Here is a 20,365-nt window from a genome sequence, read left to right as displayed (position 1 = left end):
ACAAGAGGTATATTCAAAGTGTGAGAGGGAGACAGATAAGCAGGATCAGAGGGTTCAATCTGATTTTACCACTGCAATTAGGGATGATGGAAGACACAGACTTACATAGGGCTCTTTGAGGTTTTGCTAATGAACAGTATTACAGGCTACAACACTGCTGTGGCCAGAGACTGCTAATAAGTACTAGGGAGTGCTGTTATTTTAAAGCATAAGCAAATGGCATTTAGAACTGTGCTCCCGACCTATACACACACTCATCTGCAATATGAGGTTAAACGTTTAGCACTCGTTTCATCAGCAAAATTTAGGCCTGCTGCACCTCTGATTTGTTAAAAGACGATGTTCTTTTTATCATGAATTTCTTGTATGACATTTACATAACACCATGAAAATATTTGAAAAATATTTTTCCTTCAATTTTGCCATTTATTCTCTAACCTCAAGCTAACTTTGTTGACTGACTCCCCACTTAGGTATGGCTCCTTTCTTGCTCTAGGGAGAAAGTACATAACTGCACCTCTGTCAATTGCTAGGATACTGCAGCAGTCTAGATGCTGTTATACATACACATTAATATACTTTGCATTTCTAGAGTCTCTGACTTTCCAGTCAAGTACATATGTAAGCATACACAGCACTTAATGAAGTATGTTTGCTCTGCAAGTTAGTGAAGTGCAAACATACATGCAGTGCAATGCAATGCAGTGTGAGTGAAAATGCATGTCAGGTTGTTGTACTTCCTCTGTGCTCTGGACAAGCCTCTGTTATCTGCCAAGAGATGGTCTGGTGGCAAAAGGAAACCATCCCTCCACCCCCTCAAAGAAGAAGAAATGACTTGAAGTTGCCCCCCCCAAATCTGTGTAACCAGAGTTGCTACTCATAACTAGTTTACCTAATGTGTAGGCGAACACCACACTCCTCTTTAAAAGGTTGGCTTTCTTATCAAAAGTACATTAAAATTCAATAATAATATACATAAACTTTAACAAACTTAGAACAGCAAATTGCAAAACGTTATAACATGAAACCAATAAAATGTTTCCAAACAACACGCCTTCTTGCATCTCATGTTTAGCATAAAACCAAGAATGGCTTAAAATATCACCTCTGATACAGAGGGTACCCATTCTGCAACAGAAAAAAAAATCTTCAGCAGAAATTAATATTAATTCTGAGAAGGAAAAATCCCTGAAAAATTAGAGGTACTGTTTCTTCTGTATAGTCACACCCAGCATCTCTGTTTTGCTTCTGGAAGGACAGATAAGTAGCAACACTCAATACTATACAGCAGTTCCGCCAGCTGTCCACTTCCAACAGTTAACTTCTTTCTAAAGAAGGGAAGAAAACATAATGGGTTATCCATTTCTAGTTCTCTTAAAACAAACATGCAAAACAGACCCACACAAGACAGAAACAATGAATAAAGCTGGTGGAAAAGAAATTCATCAGGACATCTTAAACATAAAAATGTTACTTTATTTGATTTTTTTTTAAATAAAAATATGACTAGAAATGGAAAGGCACATAAGCACTAATCAGGCAGCAAACCAGTTCACAAAGTACAAATATGTAATTTTGCAGCACGTGTACAGAGACCATGCAAAAAACAGGTATAAAATAATCAAAAGTGTATGATGAAGCTGACTTCTAGTTCAGATGAGGGTAAAACAGAACGCACCTATCTTGGCGTGCTCCTTTCCCCAACTTAAAAGTTGAGACTGGTGGTGCAGAAATATATTTGAGAAATACAGTAGTAGGAACTTTTGTGCTGAAACCTACATGCTGTCATTAATGATGAAAAACAGTAGCAAAGGAAAAAAGAATCCCTCTACAATGGCGCCCCATGGCTCATCCATGGAAAACCCACCAAACAATTAGTCTTGGCCCTCACCTCCTACATGGGAAGCTGGCCTGCAAAGTACAGTTGTGTACCTACCATAAATGTAGATGTTCGAGTGTATTCACTGTTGCAGTCATTACACTTGGGTTATCCTGCTGGCAGGCTACCCTCAGTCGGCCTGAATTCCAAAGTCCTGGTCCGGTGTCAGCTGCTGTCGCCTCTTCCCTGACGTCAGTGCGCCAGGGATATATAAGATGCAGCCGACGCCATTTTCTTCAGTTTTTCTTGCCCCAGATTTCAGGTGCCCCCAAGAAGGTAGGCAATACATATTGCTTATAAAAACATACAGTAAAATAAAAACAATACCTTCATCTACAAGCAAATACACGACATAGGTTGTATAGGATAGAGAAGTATAGATAAGTCCCAGCAAAGAAAGGGGATGGAGGGTGGGTAACCTGGACTGCAACAGTGAACACACTCGAACATCTACATTTATGGTAGGTACACAACTGTACTATGTTCATCGTGTTTCACTGTTGCAGTCATTACACTTGGGTTGAATCCCAAAGCTGAGGTACGGCGGCTGGGTCTAAATAGGATTAGGAGTGGCTATGAGGCCCTGCAGAACTGCAGTGGTAAAGCCCGCTCTGGATTTAGAGTAAAGAGGTAAGTGATGATGCTTGGTAAAAGTGTGCACTGAACTCCAAGTTGCAGCCTCCAAAATTTCCTTGGTTGGTACTCCTCTGAGAAAGGCTGCTGAAGTGGCTGCTGCCCTGGTAGAATGTGGCATAATATTCTTAGGTACTGACTTGCCATGCTGTGCATAGCAGAAACGAATACAGTGTCCTATCCATTTTGAAATAGTCTGCTTTGAGGTAGCCTTTCCTTGTGATCCTGCAGCATATGCTACAAACAGTTGCTCAGTTTTTCTGAAAGCTTTTGTTTTGTCCAAGTAGAAGCGTAGCTGCCTGTGTATGTCCAAAGACTGCAGAAGTCTCTCCCCTTTATTCTAGGGATTTGGATAAAATGTTGGCAAATGAATGGTTTGGTTAAGAGCCACACTGGATACTACCTTTGGCATAAATGTTGGGTTTGTCCTTAGAGAAACCCTGTCCGGATGAAAAATGATAAAAGGTTCCACTGCCATTAATGCCTGTAACTCTGAGACTCTTCTTGCTGAAGTTATTGCAAGGAACAGAGCAGTTTTCCATGATAAGAATTTTATGTCAGCTGTATTGGCTGGCTCAAAAGAAGGTAGTGTGAACTTTTCTACGACAAAGTTGAGGTCCCATGTAGGTATCGGTGCTCTCCTTGGGGGTCTTATGTTTTTTGCCCCTCTGAGGTACTGTCTTAGCAGTGGATGATAGAAAATAGGAGGTTCCGTTTTGTAATGAGCTGAAATGGCAGAGGCATGGATTTTAATTGATGAGAAGGATAGGCCTTTGTCCAGCATCTCAGTTAGGTATTGTAGAATTTGAGGAATATTTGGAACAAGTGGTTCAAGTCCTTGTGCCTGGTTCCAAGCACAGAATCTCTTCCATTTTTCTGCATAAGATTTCCTGGTGCTGGGCCTCCTGGCTTCCAAAATGACATCCATAACAGCTTTAGAGAGAGGTGTGTTCTGAGTGGCTATATTATCCACCATGCAGACATATTTAAGGCTCTGAGTTGGCTGTGCAGGATTTGATTGTTTTGTTGAGTCAGAAGATGAGGAATTAGAGGTAAAGTCCAGGCTGGGCCTTGAGACAAGCTCTTTAGGATTGGGTACCAGTGCTGGCGTGGCCAGTCTGCGGCAATCAAAATCATTTTTGGCTTCTCTTGTCTGACTTTTAGGAGCACCTTGGGAAGAAGAGGCAGTGGTGGAAAGGCATAAACTGTTAGGGTTTTCCAGCTGAAAGACAGAGCATCCACTTTCCATGCTTGTGAGTGATAATTCCTTGTGCAGAATCTCTGTAGTTGGTAGTTGTGAGGGGAGGCAAAGAGATCTATGTCTGGGCATCCCCATTTCCTTATCATCATGCTGAAGACCTGTGGATTTAGTTTCCACTTGTGAGGGTCCATGAGGTTTCTGCTTAGTTCGTCTGCCAGAGTATTTTTCTTTCCTGGCAGGAATTGTGCCTGCAGATGTACTTGATAGGTCAGTGCTGTGTTCCACAAAGTCATGGCTTGCCTGCAGAGGGGGTAGGAATGTGTGCCCCCTTGCTTGTTTATGTACCACATAACTGTAGTATCGTCCGTCTTTAGTAATAGTTGTCCTGGATGTAGTAGATCCTTGAAGGCTGTCAGGGCATTCTGTACAGCTAGCATCTCTTTTTGATTGATGTGAAGATGCATTTGGTCCGTGGGCCACGTGCCCTCAATACATTTTCCTGCCATGTGTGCCCCGCAGGCATAATCCGATGCATCTGTTGTTAGTGTCTGCCTGGCTGTGGGTAAAGTGAAAGGCTGTCCCTTGTTGTGGTGACAGGCCAGCGCCCACCATCGAAACTCCTGTTGCAGGCAGGGAATAAGAGTTATTATTGTTTCCAGGCTGTGGCAATGTTGAGTCCAAACACTTTTTAGGTACCATTGTAGCTTCCTCATATGCAGTCTTGCATATGGAATTAGCAGGATGCAAGATGCCATGAAGCCCAAAGCCTGCAGAATTTTTCTTGCAGGTAGCTGTGTCTTTGTTGCCATCATTTGAAAGTAATGAGTCAGTTGCCTTTGCTTGTCTGGCATGAGATAAGCCATATGGACAGTTGTATTTAAGCTTGCACCCAGAAATATGATCTCTTGAGAAGGCACTAGTTTTGATTTCTTTTCGTTTACTGTGTACCCTAGGCAAATTAGTAATTCTTTTACAAATGTCAGATGCTTTAGTAGAATGTCCTTGCTCTCTGCTTGAATAAGGCAGTCGTCCAAGTAGGGATATATTTGAATTCCTTTTTGTCTGCAAAATGCAATTACTGGTGCCAGGCATTTTGTGAAGACCCTGGGTGCAGCAGATAAGCCAAAGGGCAGTGCAGAGAATTGGTAATGCATTGAGCCAGCTATGAATCTGAGGTATCTTCTGCAAGATTGTCTGACTGGGACATGCAGGTATGACTCTTTGAGGTCCAAAGTAACTAGCCAAGCCTTCTTGCCCAGCATGGGTAGAAGTTGCTGCAGTGTCAACATTTTGAATTTTGAAACATCCAGGAAAGTATTTAGAATTGACAGGTCCAGTATTAGTCTCCAGGCTTTGTCCTTTCTGGGTACCAAGAAAAGTCTTGAGTAAAATCCTTGCCCGTTCTTGCTGTGGTACTTTTTGAATAGCTCTCATGTCCATGAGAGCAGAAATTTGTTTTTGTGCCTCTACCCATTGGTTTTGTGGCAGGTCTGGCATACCTTTTGACTTTGGTAGGGTGTGAAAGTGGAACTTGTAACCCTGAGAAACAATATTCAGTAACCATTTGTCCTGGGTGATCATGTGCCAATTGTGTGAGAAAAATGCTAGTTTTCCCCCTAAGGGTGCTGTCAAAAGGTAAGTGCTTGGCTTTTGTAGAGGGAAGTCATTGGGACTGTTTCCTATAAGGTTGTGATTTGTCTTCGCCGCCTTTGGGGGCTGAAGCACCCCATTGTTTAGGTCTGTATGAGCCTTGGGGCTGAGGTCTGCCTCTTGGGTGTATGTTATTTGCCTCTTTGTGGCCTGTCTGACAATGGAAAGGACCAATTTTTAGAAGGCCAGTTTCTGCTAAATCTAGGTGGTTGAACCTGTAAGAAATCCTTTACTGTCTGCATTGATTTTGCTTTATCCCCCATTTTCTTTAACACCTCTTCTGCCTTAACACCAAACAAAGTATCATGCTGTAATGGAGCATCCAATAATTTTGCTTTAACATGATCAGGTAAACTTTGTTCTTTTAACCAAGCAAGCCTTCGAATGACAGAACCTGTAACAGCGGCTCTGCAAGAAGCCTCTAATGAATCAAAACCACATTGCAGAGTATGCTTTCCCACTTGTTCAGCTGCATGCAATAAATCCTGCATTTCCTTATTGTCAGGACATTCTGAGCTTGTAAGCATTTTCTGTTTTAGCAAAGACATTAGGTATTGTTGATATTTAAGCATGTGAAACTGGCAGTTTAAAGCCCTTACAGCTAAAGTAGCAGAAGTGTAAACTTTTTTCCCTCATCTATCCAGTGCTCTAGAATCCCTATCAGAGGGAACAGGGTTTTTTGCAGTGGAAGCCTTGACCCCTTTGGGACCGTGAGAAATTGTTTCTGGGTCAGCAGCAAGGTTTTTATAAAGAAATTTATGAGAGTCTGGGACCCTGTAGTACCTATCTGGCTTGACTGGTGCAGGGGGTAAAGAATCAGGAGACAAACTGGATTCAGAAAAAACATCATCAACAATATCTAGTACAGGGGGGATAGCAAGGGGCCTGTGCTGAGGCAGTAAAAGAAAGTCTCTGAGCCTTTTCTTGGATTCTGAATAATCCTGGCTCTCCCAATGGAAATGCTCCCTCATGGTGTGCAGGGTTTCCCCAAAAGAGTAATCCTCAGGAGGAGAGGCTGAAGGGATAGATTCTTCAGCATCAGAGTCCTCATAGGGAGGAAGAGAATATCCCTGTTCTGAAGAGGAATCAGAGGAAATAGAAACCTGGTCAGAGGAGTCATAGTCCGTGTCTTGCCTAGGCCTTTTATCAGGAGGGGGATGGGAACCCCTGATCAAAGTTATTAGGTACTCGGCCATTTTAAGAATCTGTTTCTTTGGCATGGATGACTGTCCAGGAGAATGCTGTACTTGTTTCTTTGTCTTTAATGGCGTTTTAGACTTTGCCTTGGCTGCTGAAGTGGATTTGATAGTAAGCTGTGTAGGTCTGAAAACACCCTCAGAAGCCGATGCCTGCTCAGCGGCTCCGGACCCATCTGAGGGAAAGTTTCCGTAGGCCCAATACCTTGAGTTTCCAGAGGCCTAGTTGTCTCCACGTGAGAGTCGGAGGCAGCCTGTGGCTCTGCTCTGAGGTAGCGGGTGTCAGGGGCTGCGAAAGCGGCTCACTGAGAACCGGCGACTGGCCTAGAAGAGACTTCGTCGGTTTTGGACCTCGCATGCCAGTCCTTTTCTTTGTCTTTGCGTTTTTTATGAATTCCGGTCGTCGGTTGTTCCGACGGCATTATGTAGTTAAACTTTCGGCCAAAGTAATGTAAAGCAAAATCAAACTGACGCTTAATAGTGCGTTGGTTGAATCTAGCACAAAACCGACAACTAGCAACGTTGTGTCAGGGCCTAGGCAAGGAATACAGTAAGAGTGAAAATCCTTATGAGGTATTTGCTTCCCACAAGAAATACAATTGTTAACTTTTACTGACATTGGTCTGGAGCAAGAAAACGTTTCCCCAACAGGGTACTTAGCTTTATTGAAGACTTCGGTTCTGAAATTCAATTTCGAAAATCTCAGGAGTCGGTCGACCGGCACTTGCGAACTGCTTTTGCTTCGGGCACCACGTGGCAAGAAAAACTGAAGAAAATGGCGTCGGCTGCATCTTATATACCCCTGGCGCCCTGACATCAGGGAAGAGGCGACAGCAACCGACACCGGACCAGGACTTTGGAATTCAGGCCGACTGAGGGTAGCCTGCCAGCAGGATAACCCAAGTGTAATGACTGCAACAGTGAAACACGATGAACATCACTTGTTTACTGAACTAAAAAATTAATTCTGCTATGGTGTCCTACATGGAAAAGATAGATGAGAAGATAAAAGACACTGAAGTAGCCCTAACCCCACACTCAGATAAGCTAACATATATGGATTCTGAGAGCCATGATATAAAGCATCACGAAGGGTCCATGGAAGCACAGCTGGAGCTTACTGAAGTAAAACTAACAGACCTACACAGATTGAGGCAAGTGGGAAAAAAATTGCATTAAACAAGGATTCCAGAGGACGAAGAGGGACTGGACTGCATGCAGTATACAAGGTCACACACTATGGACTGGCTTAGAAGACATCATAAAGACAGAATGACCATACAGGATTTCTATTCCTCAGCACCTCCACCTCAAGAAGCTTAGACCAGTACTTATTCTCTGAAAGTTAAACTTCTATCCTTGATGTGGTCCCCAGGCAAAATTGTGAAGATCAGGGAACCAGGGTACTGTTTGACCACAACTGTTCAACTAACACTAGGCTTAAAAAGTCAGCATTTCAGCTGGTGATATGTATTTGGAGACAAGCCAACTGTAAATTTAGACTACAATACCTGGTACAATTAAGAGTTCATTTAACAGGAGGTTTGGTTAACCTTTCAATCTCCTGAGCAGGTGATGGCCAAACTTAAACAAGCAGCAACCCCGTCAGCTTGGTCAAGAGAATAGGGTGAGTACTTTAAGTACTGAGATCAGCAGTCAGAGTTGAAGCAGAGACACCGAAACAATCAAGGAACAAGTTCCCGAAATTTAGGAGAAGTAGTATGGATAATTAAAACTACTACTACTGAATAAAGTAGGCACTATGAGCTTAAAGCACCACTTGTTTAACAAAGTTAGTGACTAGAGTATGTTTAGGGCTTTGTTTTAAAACAGTAAATACAGCATATAACAGAAGGTGCCTCCTGTGTGAACCAAAAACTAGTAACAGATTTCCGAAGTGAAAATACAGTGAAGACTATTACCTAAAATATAACAAATGGAAAGCTGTCACAGTCTCGAAGCATTTGCTTCACAACTCTAAACGGTAACCATTTGAAATGTTGGGACCCACTACAGCAAGACCTGAAACACAGAGACTGAATGGCGGAAATAACGGACTTGCATACACTATGTCAGAGATGATATTTCTCTGAATTTTCCCTTTCCTCTGAGGTATGGTGATCTCAGAGTTGGTATACGTACGTTGGGGGGGGGGGGGTGTTTGGGGCTTGCCCCCTGCAAAACGTTTTAAGGAGAAGAGCACTTTTCAAGATTCGCTCTTCTCCAGGTTTTTGGTCTTTTTTTTCAGCACTTTGTATTTTGAGTGATGACATTTCAGTATGGAACCAACTAAACATCACTAGCAGTTTCTAGATACTGATCATAATTTAAACAGTAAGGAAGAGTGGCATCAGTAAAGTAACTGCTCATTAGGGAGATAACGGGATCGAAAGTTGCACCAGGAACTATCAATACAGTGAGATGGGGGGGGGGGGGTTAGATAAATAAAGGATAAGCACATTGAGAGTTTCATCAGCATCAGGCTCCCAACCAAGGTATTTTAAGCCTGGCAACCTTGTCCACCCTCATGTTAGCATTAGAGCCAAGAGCCAACATAACTACTTTGCAAACGTAGCTACAGACTTTAGACTTTGTAAATAGTTGTCCCATACTGTATACATGGTTTACTATCACATACTCAAATTCACTGTGTTCGAGTGTTAAGACGTCCAAACAACATGCTTGGAAATCAGAACACCGAACACAGTAAATGCCAAACTAAGCATTTCAGTAAAGTCGAATGTCGAACATGTCGACTTTACTGAAATGCTCACATCTGCCCAACATTGAAAAACATGTTTTGCAGGGGGGGGGGGGGCAGGCCCCCATGCGCCCCCCACATCCCCTCTAATTATATATACAAACTCCGAGAACGCACTACAGTGAGGGAAAGGGTACATTTCCCGATCCCCACTTTAGTGCGATCAGCACCACGATGTCGACCCTTATAACAGCGAATGTTCACTATTGCAACTGTGACACTCACATTTCCAGATATGCTAATTTCGGTTCGCACATATGTCAATTGCACAAAGTGCAATCGACTATATGATAGTAAACGGTATGCACTTGTTATTCATTACTGTTTCATTAAACTACCAGCTCAAGTTTCATGGTTTATAACTATCAGAGGTGATATTAACAGGAGTCACAGAAAGTTTATTTGCATGCAATCTGCATCTAAAGTATTGCCTACATGTGTTACAAATGTCTGGAACATTACAACCAGTGTTCCCTATGATAAGTGTTGGCAACATTCACTGGGGGAAGTTATGATCAATACCTAAAACAGGGTCTTGTTCCATACATGCTTTTGTCATGGAATATTAACAGACTGTTGAATGGGATGAAAATGGATAAAACATAGTAACCCTTCTATGATATTGCAACAAGAAATCCACTTAGCTCTGAAACTATATGAAAACTAAATAGAGCTGGATGCAGGGTCTTAGCACACTCATATTACCCGGGAGGCCGTAGAAGAGGAGTGGCATTCTCTGGCATGGTTATTTCCTACTAGGTAGATGACCACGGCAGATACACTCGTGTGAAAGGATATTTAGAAGGGCGTCCCATATCTATACTTAATCTTTAGCTTCAAACACAGAGGAAGATGACCCAGCTATTAAAGAAGTGAGTGGTTTTCCAAGAAGTTGTTTCATTTTGGCCAGGGAATGGAATACAATTTTCAAATTGGAAGCGGTATTGGCCGGGCCCATGTCCTTTAAGTTCCCTCCCACGGAAAATACACTACAAAATATCTTGACTTCATGGGACTGGGGAATATTCATGAGTTCTTATCTTTGCCTTCCAACGTATATACATGCTAATTGCCCAGGTTAATGGCACTCTCCAGAAACAATAAGATGGTAAGGACCAATGAATCAACATACAGGGTAAAAGCCTTGAACTCCCTCCCAAGAATGCTGTTAGACCACTCTCCACTTGACACCAGACTGTTCACAAGGTAGTGGGGCAATGGTATATTAGCATCAGATTATTTCTTTTTTTGCAGCAGACAAGCAATCAAGGACAGGTTATCCCAGGTAATAAGTAAGGCTGAACAGGGATTGAAGACAACCACCTGTAACTGGGAAATTATTTAACAGAGAGTTAAAAAGATGGCAGTGTGACATTGGGGAAGAGGGACAAAAAATGGCTAGGAGCATGGCAAATTAATTACAGACCACTTTAGTGGGAGCCCCAAAAAAGGACCATGCAAAAAAGTACAGGGAGCAGATGTTAGGACAAAATATATACAGCAAGAGCTAGAGACTGGACTCAATTATAAAACAGATTAGATTAAAAGGGGATTGAAACTAAAGGATATTGATAACTCCCCTCAAAAAATAAAATGTTTAGTTGAGACTGAGTTATCAGAATACAGACAGGAGAGCTCCGAAGATTTGGTGCCAGACTGAAAGGAAACTAGTGAGACATCAGGAAGAGGTTTCAGAAATCCTTGCTGAATTTTATCAGAGGTTATATGAGACAGAACCAACTGGCCACAGCAGCAAACAGAGTACAAGCTTTACCCATTCCACATGTTTCTCCCACTCTGTTTAGGAAAATGGTGGCTCCAAATTACAATGCTGGAGCTACAGTCAGTGGAACAGAGCTCGGATAAAGGGAAAACACCATGCCCAGATGGTAACCCCCTTGAATATACTTGAAATCTAACCAGGTTCCCCCCCCCCTAAACTCCTAGTCATATTTAATTAGATGTTCACTTCAGGTCATACTCCACCTCCTTGGAAAGAAGACTACCTTGGTAATTAAGAAGCCAGGTAAAGTCCTTTTACAGACAGTGTTACATCAGCCAATCTCAATACTGAATCACTATTACAAACTGTTCACATCTACGTTAAATAAAATACTTTCACTGCTCCTACCAAGATTAATAGATAGAGACCAGACAGGCTTTTACATGGCAGGTCCACTTCTGACAGTCTTTTGACTGCCAAGATGGCAATACAGAATGATAACTTGAAAAGGAAACAATTAGGATTAATTACCTGTTTTTGATCCTCCTATATTTTGGGTTTTTTTTTTACAGCAACTCATTCAATTACTAATTTATATACTGGTGCTTAGCTAGGATTAAAATTAATGCAAGGTTATGTAGAATAGTTATCATTCAAAGAGGCACTAGGCAAGGCTGCCCATAGTCACTCTCACTGTTTGATGTTCACACACACACACACACACACACACACACACACACACATATATATATATATATATATATATATATATAGTACGGGTCTACTTTGACCCACTGAATTTATGTTTCAGAGAAACTCAGTTTCGCTAACAGTTTAAAGTGAATTTCTCTGGAAATGCACTTTCATGAAACTACAGTTCACCAAGATTGTTGTGGCAGATCGCGGTACAGTGGGGCTAAGGGAATGTTCCCTTTTCCCCACTGTAGTGCAATCTCGGAGTTGGTATATATTAGTAGTGGGGGTGTGGGAATGCAGGGGTGCTTGCCCCCTGTGTAATTTAGTGTAGTGTATTTTTTTTTTTTTTAATGTTTCGGAGAAAAGGAAGTTATGTACTTACCATAACATTCCATGTGAATTGTTCATCTTGCCTTCATTCTTTACTGATGGGGTTTGGAGCTGTTCCTTCGGCTCTGAGTCGGCACCTACTACAAAGCTCAAGGATTTCTAGTAGCTCGAGGCCAAGTCCCTATCCCATGATGCATCCTGAGTTACCTCAGATCTTGTTTGCTGCGTAAAATACCATATGTCATTCTATAACTCCATAAAAGAGAAAGTATAGAAGGGTTGAGTGACCAGGAAGGATCTAGCATCTCGGTCTTCTGAAAGCCCAGGAGGGGGTAGGAGGGAGGGACGCAAGAATGAAGGCGAGATGAACAACTCACATGGACCGTTATGGTAAGTACATAACTTCTTTATGTGAAGTTGTTCTATCTCACGATTCATTCTTTACTGATGGGTAGCGTCCCAAGCACCATCAACCTCGGGTGGCTCATATGAGTATACTTCTCAGGACCGTGGATCCAAAGGAGGCCCTGTCAACTTTGTAATAAGTGATAAACGTATGAGGTTTTGACCAAGTGGCTGCTCCGCAAATGTTATCAATAGGAAGTTTGGTAGAAAAAGCAGATGATGTAGAAACTGCTCTGGTTGAGTGAGCTTTAATTTTATGCTGCAAGGGCATATTGGCAGTTGAATAAGCAAAGGTGATACAATCAGATAACCATTTAGACAGAGTTGTTTTAGCCACTGGCATACCCTTCCTGGAATCTGAGAATGAAACAAAAAGCTGGTCTGATTTCCTGAAATCTTTTGTTCTATCCAAATAAAATCTGAGCTGTCTGTGATCAAGTTTGTGTAGCATGTACTCTAAATTGTTAGAATGGCTGGGGAAGAAAACTGGCAAATCAATAATTTGGTTGAGATTAGTTTCAGTGCAAACTTTGGGTAAGAAAGAGGGGTTTGTTCGAAGTGAGACTCTGTCAGCATGAAAAATCAAATAAGGAGGCTTGATGGATAAGGCCTGAAGCTTTGACACTCTGCAGGCAGAAGTAACAGCCACTAAAAAGATGGTTTTCCATGACAAAAATATGAGGTCACATGAGGAAGCTGGTTCAAATGGAGGAAGAATTATGCGGGAAAGCATAACATTTAGATTCCATGGAGAATAGGGAGATTTCACAGGTGGTCCGATATGAAAAGTCCCTTCGAGAAAGGCTTTGGATAATTTGTGAGACATAATATTCAATCCTTCAAATCCCAGATGAAAGCTAGAAATGGCAGCAAGTTGAACATGGACTGTAGCTGCTGCAGCTCCTTTATTAAATATCATGGTTAAGAATTCTAGAATACAGGCCATAGGGGCTTGGTAAGGATCAATATTGTTTTTAGAGGCCCATATAGAAAATTGTTTCCATTTGCTGAGGTACAGCTTCCTCATAGAGGATTTGTGAGAGGATAGGAGAATTTGCTTTGCCTCATTGGAAAGGTTATGGAACCTGGCTATGATGGGAATTGGAGCAGTCAAGCTGTCAGCTTCAGAGACTGCAGAGAAGAATGAAGCTTCCCCAACAAGTGCGTCAGAAGGACCGGAACTGGGTCTAGAATCCAGGGGTCCTCCAAAAGATGAAGTTGAAGGAAGGAGAACCAAATCTGATGAGGCCAATAGGGAGCTATTAGAATGATGGTCCTTCCCACGGCTTTGGCTTTCTGTAATACCTTGGGTATCAATGGGATTGGTGGGAATGCATAAAGGAGACAAAGGGGCCAGTTGTGAACGAGTTGAGTCCCTTGGGGCTTCTCCCAGAGGGGGAATCAGGGTGAAATAGCTTCTGCATTTGGTGTTCATGTGACTGGCAAAAAGGTCGCAGCAAGGCTGGCCCCACCTGCGGAATGTCCTGTCAGCTATTTCCATCTTGAGGGACCACTCATGGGGCAACAAAATTGCTCTGCTCAACTTGTCTGTTATCACATTGGATTTCTCAGGGATGTGCGTTGCTAACAGAAAGCGCTGGGTGGAAATAGCCCACTGCCATACTCTGACAGCCTCGCGACAAAGGGGGTTATGATCTGGTTCCTCCTTGTTTGTTCATATACCAGACCACTGACGTGTTGTCCATCTGAATCGCAATCGTACCTAGAGGAAGAGAGTTCTGGAAGTACTGCAACGACTAAAGTACTGCTCTCATCTCTAGGACATTGATATTCAGATGTGTCTCTTGATCGGTCCATGTGCCTTGGGCTGTCTTTCCCTCAAAATGCCCCCCCCCCCAATCAGGGAAGCATCCGTGGTCACTGTGGCCGCTGGAGGGGGTAGCACAAATTGGCGTCCTATTGTAACATGAAGTGAGGTCAACCACCACTGAAGATCCTTTTTGCAGGAATTTGTGATCATTATCATGAGAGACGTGGGGAGCTCTTGGTAAGACCACTGAGTGAACAACAGCCATTGTAGTATCCGCATGTGCATACGACCCAGTGGTATGGCTAGAATTGCTGCTGCTATCAAACCTAATAATTTCAGAACTTCTGATGCTGGTGCTTTGTTTTTGGATATTAGAATGCGGACATGTTGGCGGAGAAGTAAGACTCTTTCTGCTGGAAGTCTTAGCATGGTGGTGGTGGTGTCCAGTTCTGTTCCGATAAAGGCGATATGCTGCGATGGCGACAAGGCAGATTTTTCTGAGTTTATTGTAATGCCCAGCTGACTGCAGAGTGACAGAATGGACTTCCTGGCCTGAATGAGTTGATGCCTGCTGGTGGGGGTAAGGAGCCAATCATCTAAATACAGAAACACCTGGAATCCTAAATGTGTCAGGTGAGCCGTGACCATGCCATGCATTTGGTGAACACTCTTGGGGCTGTAGTGAGACCAAAGGGCAGGGCTCGAAACTGGTATTGATTGGCTCCCAGCCAGAAGCGCAGATGATCCCTGGAAGACCTGGCCATTTTAATGTGGTAGTACGCATCCTGGAGATCTATCGAACACATCCAATTCTTTCCCTAAGAAGGGCAATACTGACTGAAGCATGACCATCTGAAACTTCTCCTTCTTTACAGATTTGTTTAGTCTGCTGAGGTCCAATATAGGTCTCCAGAATCTTGAGTAAGTTCGGGATCCTGTGTGGTCTGCTGGGACTGGTTGGATGACTCTTTTTCTTAGCAACGTCTGGACCTCTACTGTTGCTTGTTCCCTGTAACTGGGTGGAATGTCCGGGATTTTCCTTGTTGGTGGAGGGGTTGTGGCGAATGGGATGAAATATCCTCTGGAAAGTATACTTTGTACCCAGTTGCTGTTTGTTATTTTGAGCCAGGTGTCTGGGTACAAAGATAAGTGACCCCCGAATGCCTCCAGAGCAGGACAGTTGGGCCTCTTTTCAGGAGCACTGGTAGGGCTTCCCAAAGAAGTGATCTCTGTTGCCCTGGTGTTGCGGGCCCCCTCTGCCGCGAGGGTGGCGTCTTCCATTATTGACCCCTCCTCTGCCCCTGGAGGGGGGTTCACCACGTGTCCTGAAAGGCTCCTTGGGCTTTTCAGAACCACATTTTCCCTCCCCTTTGACCCTTGGGGTAGGGTCTGGTAGGGATGGAAAAACAAACCCCGACAGCAGACAGAGTCTTTCCATCCTGGTCACACCTGGTTAAGGTTTCCTTGACTTTAGGCCCGAAAAGGGACGAGCCATCAAAGGAGGTATTCACAAAGGATCACTTGAAGGGCTCCGTGAAGTAGCACAAACGCATCCAGGAGTGTCTTCTAAGAGCAACTCCTGTACCCGCTGCCCTACTCATTCCATCAGCTGCATATGAAATGAGGCACATGGACGAGTTCACTATAGAACTGAGGGTAGCAAGCTGAGCGGCAACTTTGTCTGTAGCTCCTGCAGCTACTGTACCCTGAAGAGCATCTCCCAGCTCTTTAAGGAGATCTCTTTGTAGTCTGGTAAAATGGGTTAAATAGTTAAGCGAACGAAGAGCAGAAGTTGCTGAACTAAACATGCACTTCCCGTATCTATCCATGATCCTGGAGTCTCTGTTAGGAGGATGGATAGACAAAGAAGTTTCAGACATTTCCTTTTTGGTGGCTGCCGCCACCACCATGCATCAACTGGCACACCTTTTGTCAAGAAGGATTTATCTAGGGGGGCAGATATGAACTTATTAGGCCTCCTATGGACAGGCTCCATAGAATCTGGAGACTCCTACGTCCTTCATGAAACCAGCTGCATAAGCTCATCGAAGGGCGGTGACACCCAAGAGGTGGAGGGCTGAGACCCGAAAGCCTTCAATAGGACAGACTCGTCCTCAGTAGGGTTTGTGGACTGCCAGTCACCCCTCCGCCCAAGGATTTCCAGTATCTCAGCAAATGAGATATCCTCAGAGGGGGACCGTAGGGACCCTTCTGATTCATCCAAGTCAGTGTCAGATGTTAATGACTCCTGAGGGGAGTCCACATGTTTCCTCTTACAAACACTCTTCCTGGGAACCTCATCAGTGGGAGCTTCTGCTGAGGTCTCGGAAGAGCATGGACCACCCAATGGGGCTTCCTGAGGCTCTGGGTCTCTGCACTTAGCAAGGATCTGTGAGGCAGAAGCAGACACAGGTGCTTTAGGGGATGAAGAAGCCGGTCCTGAAGTTGAAGATGTCTTGGGAGACATAACTCTCCTCATAGCTACGAAGGCACCTCTGCTCTGATGTGAAGGGACCGACAGATCCGAGGAAACCGTTGATACCCCCGGCACCGGGACAGTGGGCTCCGAGCCCGAGGTAGGAGCCGAGCTCATCCGAGCCAAAGCCCCGAGAGGCAAAGTCGGAACCGGCAAGTCAGTATGATTATCCTCCCCGGACCAGACCAGAGAGTGTCAGCTCCTAGAGTCCACAATCTGCGCTGAGGACATCAGAGTGAATGGAGCCGAAGACACTGAAGCAGGCGTCTGTGCCAAAGGCTCCACAATCAGCAGGTCAGACTCCTCCAGCTCTGAAGGACCGGTATGGCTCGGAGAAGGAAGAGATATAGCTGGCATAAGGGTCTTCGGCTCCGAAGCCGCCTGGGTCGGAGCCGATAATTTGGCAAATGCCGGTGCCTGTAAAAGCTTCTGCACCACCTGATCCACATCCAAATCAGATAGGCTTACAGAAGATTGAGATGATAGGACTGATGGTACCGACTGGAGTAGAGGTGATTTAGGAGTTTCAGACACCGGTTCTAAGACCGGGGACCGGCTCCAAAAAGACAGTCAGCTCTGAAACCCGTGGAGCCGATGTCACAGGCTCTTTAGATTTTTTTGATTCTCCAGAAGTCTTAGAGGACTTACTAGATCCACCCTGGTCGCTCAAAGCCTCCTGGAAAGAAGGTTTCAACAAACCCCTACCAATAAGCTTCCTTTTTCTCTCTTTCAGGACTCTACAGGAAAAAGAATGACATATAGAACATGTTTGTTGTAAGTGCAAGGCACCCACGCAGTAGACACAATTCACATGGCAGTCAGTAACCAACATCTTTTGCCCACATTTAGGGCATTTTTTAAACCCTGACTTAGGGTGTTTGTCTTTGTCAACAGCCATGACAGAAGTGGACACACCCAACAACAGCAAGTATAACTTAGCCTTCTAATCACACACACACACACACACACACACACACACACACACACACACACACACACACACACACACACACACACACACACACACACACACACACACACACACACACACACACACACACACACACACACACACACACACACACACACACACACACACACACACACCTTTAACTAAGGTTAACTAACTACTCAAAAGCCTTCTAATAAAAAACAGGCTAAAGACAAGCACACAAGCCTAAAATTAAGGCTAACAAGCACACACACAAAATGATTAAACAGATAATCTGAACAGCAAGTAAACTGTAATAAAATACTATGCTGTGGAAAAAATGTGACAAAAGGTCACTGAATAAACAGTTACTATACACTAAGTAATCACACCATACTATGCTAATAAGAAAAGTGACAAAAGGTCACTGAACAAGCAATTTTTAGTCAGAAATTTTAAATAGGCCTATCAGAAAAAAATGAGGCCAAATATAAAGCTAAGAAAACCACACAGGGAAGGGAACACTACAGGAAAGGCTTTAAAAGCCTATCTATCTTAATATCTAACTATCTTAATGATAATCCAACAATAAAATTTGAAAACAGAAAGGTAATAAAAGTTTTTACTGGCCCGAGCTAGCAAGAACCTCCGATCAGCTGCAGCGGCAAACTAGATCTGAGGTAACTCAGGGTGCATCATGGGATAGGGACTTGGCCTCGAGCTACTAGAAATCCTCGAGCTTTGCAGTAGGTGCTGACTCGGAGCCGAGGGATCACCTCTGAACCCCATTAGTATAGAATGGTGAGATAGAACTTCACATCTGTAGTTTTGTGAAAGTGAAATGCACTTTTGTGAAACTGTGCTAGTGAAACTGAGTTTCGCTGAAACATAAATTCAATGGGTCAAAGTAGACCCATATATATATATATATATATATATATATATATATATATATATATATATATATATATATATATATATATATATATATATATATATACACACACATATATATACATATACATATATATTGAACTGATGTCTATAAAGCTTAGACAACTACCATTTGAGGGATACAACATACAAGCAACTGGAAAGAAGTTAGCCCCATATTTAGGTGATCTACTACTTTTCTTAGCAAATCTGGAGTACAGCCTTGAACTACATACAGCTGGGAATCTGGCTGGTTATAAAATCAATGTACATTAAAACCACAGCCCATGAGGGTGAATTGCATTCCTTCACTGGAGTTCATATGCAGATACCCAATTTTGTTGAGTATAGACTTGATAACTCAGTTGGGTATAAAACTAGCTCCTTCATTGGAAGCCTCTGCTGATCTAACCTTTAGAGGTACAGTAGGTATGGCACTGCATTGAGTTAAAAAGTGGTACAGTATCTGCCTTGCTATGACACACAAAATTAAGGCAGTAAAATAGTTTCTCCTAAGCCCAAGGCTTACTTTTACACCCCCCAAATATATATAAATATATATTAAAAGGATTTAAGTCAAATTATCCAGAAATTCATTTGTGCAATTGCAAAGCCTAGAATAGCATGAAATATACTTACCCTCCCAAGCAGTGGGACTTGGAGCCCCAGATCTTGAGAGGTATCCAGCAGTGGGGAGACAAAGTTTATCATCTCATTTGACCAACAACAGATAGTTGTTGGAAAGAAATATTAGACAGTGAAACAGGGCCTATGGAAAGGCTTTATTACACTACATTTAGCTGCAGAGGAATCCCAATGTGCCCAACATTACAACTCTGTGCTAAGGTAAACAATACAACTCTGTGCTAAGGTAGTGGAATAAGTGAAGTGAGCCATTAATAAGTTAAACTGCCTAGACTGGAAAACTGATTATATGCTTATTCTGAATGGCCCATTCTGGGTTCCATTTAAAGTGATCATAGCCAAGAAGTAGGGTCAGGTGATTGAAATGACATATTGGGAACAATTTGCAGCCAATGAGAAGCTCATGGACTTGGAAGAGTTTAAAACCCTTTAATGGAGAAGAGGAATCACAGTAGGAGTTGTATTATCAGCTGGATTGCTAAAAAACACCTTCTCTGGTTTACAAGATATAGTTACAGGGACTATCCAAGAATAGCTCACTGGGTGTATATTAGACTAACAGCCACTAGGGCCATTATACGCCTAGTTATGCAACCCAAGTGTGAACCACAAATCTGATTTATAAAAGGGGTGATTTACTGATTGACACTGTCTATCAGAGAGACAGGCGACAGACCAGAGGTGAAATTCCGATTACTCATCCATTGGTACAAGTTATGCTTAAATAGGGTTAAGGAGGTACTCTTCCTCACACAGATGAGGAACCTGTTCCAACCAATAGGAATACTCTGAGAAACATATGTTTCTCCAATATGCCATATTTATGTCACAAGCAAAATTTAGGTCTTTTGATCTAGGAGTCCTAATGCTGTTTGTTTTGCAGATGTGCAAAACGTTCATCAAAACAGGGATCAGGGTTGCACTGTACTCCAGGCAAAGATCAACTCTCAGTAGCCTGTAGTGATAAAGAATAAAGAGACAGAGTTTTAAGGCAATCAGAATAGGACATTTTGTTTACTCCCTGTTTTATTTTCACATGGAAACTTTGTGGCCATTCTGGCTGCTGCATGCATTTGGTCAGGTACAGACCAAAGGGGCATTATACTCTATTTAATTTCTTCAAGTCTTTTGGGTT

At 43.0% G+C, this 20,365-nt stretch overlaps 1 protein-coding gene across 1 annotated transcript in view; it reads right to left on the bottom strand.

Annotated features, from left to right (window-relative positions):
• The window catches only part of LOC122814162 (transcriptional protein SWT1-like), an 881,598-nt gene that overhangs the window by 312 nt on the left and 860,921 nt on the right, over positions 1-20,365 (bottom strand). Inside the window, exon 9 of the mRNA XM_044086775.1 lies at positions 1-1,328. This exon is cut by the window's left edge and continues 312 nt beyond it. Coding sequence (XP_043942710.1) covers positions 1,223-1,328 — 106 coding nt within the window. The 3' untranslated portion in view covers positions 1-1,222. The remainder of the gene's footprint in view (positions 1,329-20,365) is intronic.

Source organism: Protopterus annectens, chromosome 10.part0 (genome assembly GCF_019279795.1).
Source record: "Protopterus annectens isolate FY-2018-M chromosome 10.part0, PAN1.0, whole genome shotgun sequence".
In the NCBI taxonomy this organism is placed as follows: Eukaryota; Metazoa; Chordata; order Ceratodontiformes; family Protopteridae; genus Protopterus; species Protopterus annectens.
Note: the sequence above shows the minus strand (reverse complement) of the source record. Positions and strands in the feature narration are given on the sequence as shown.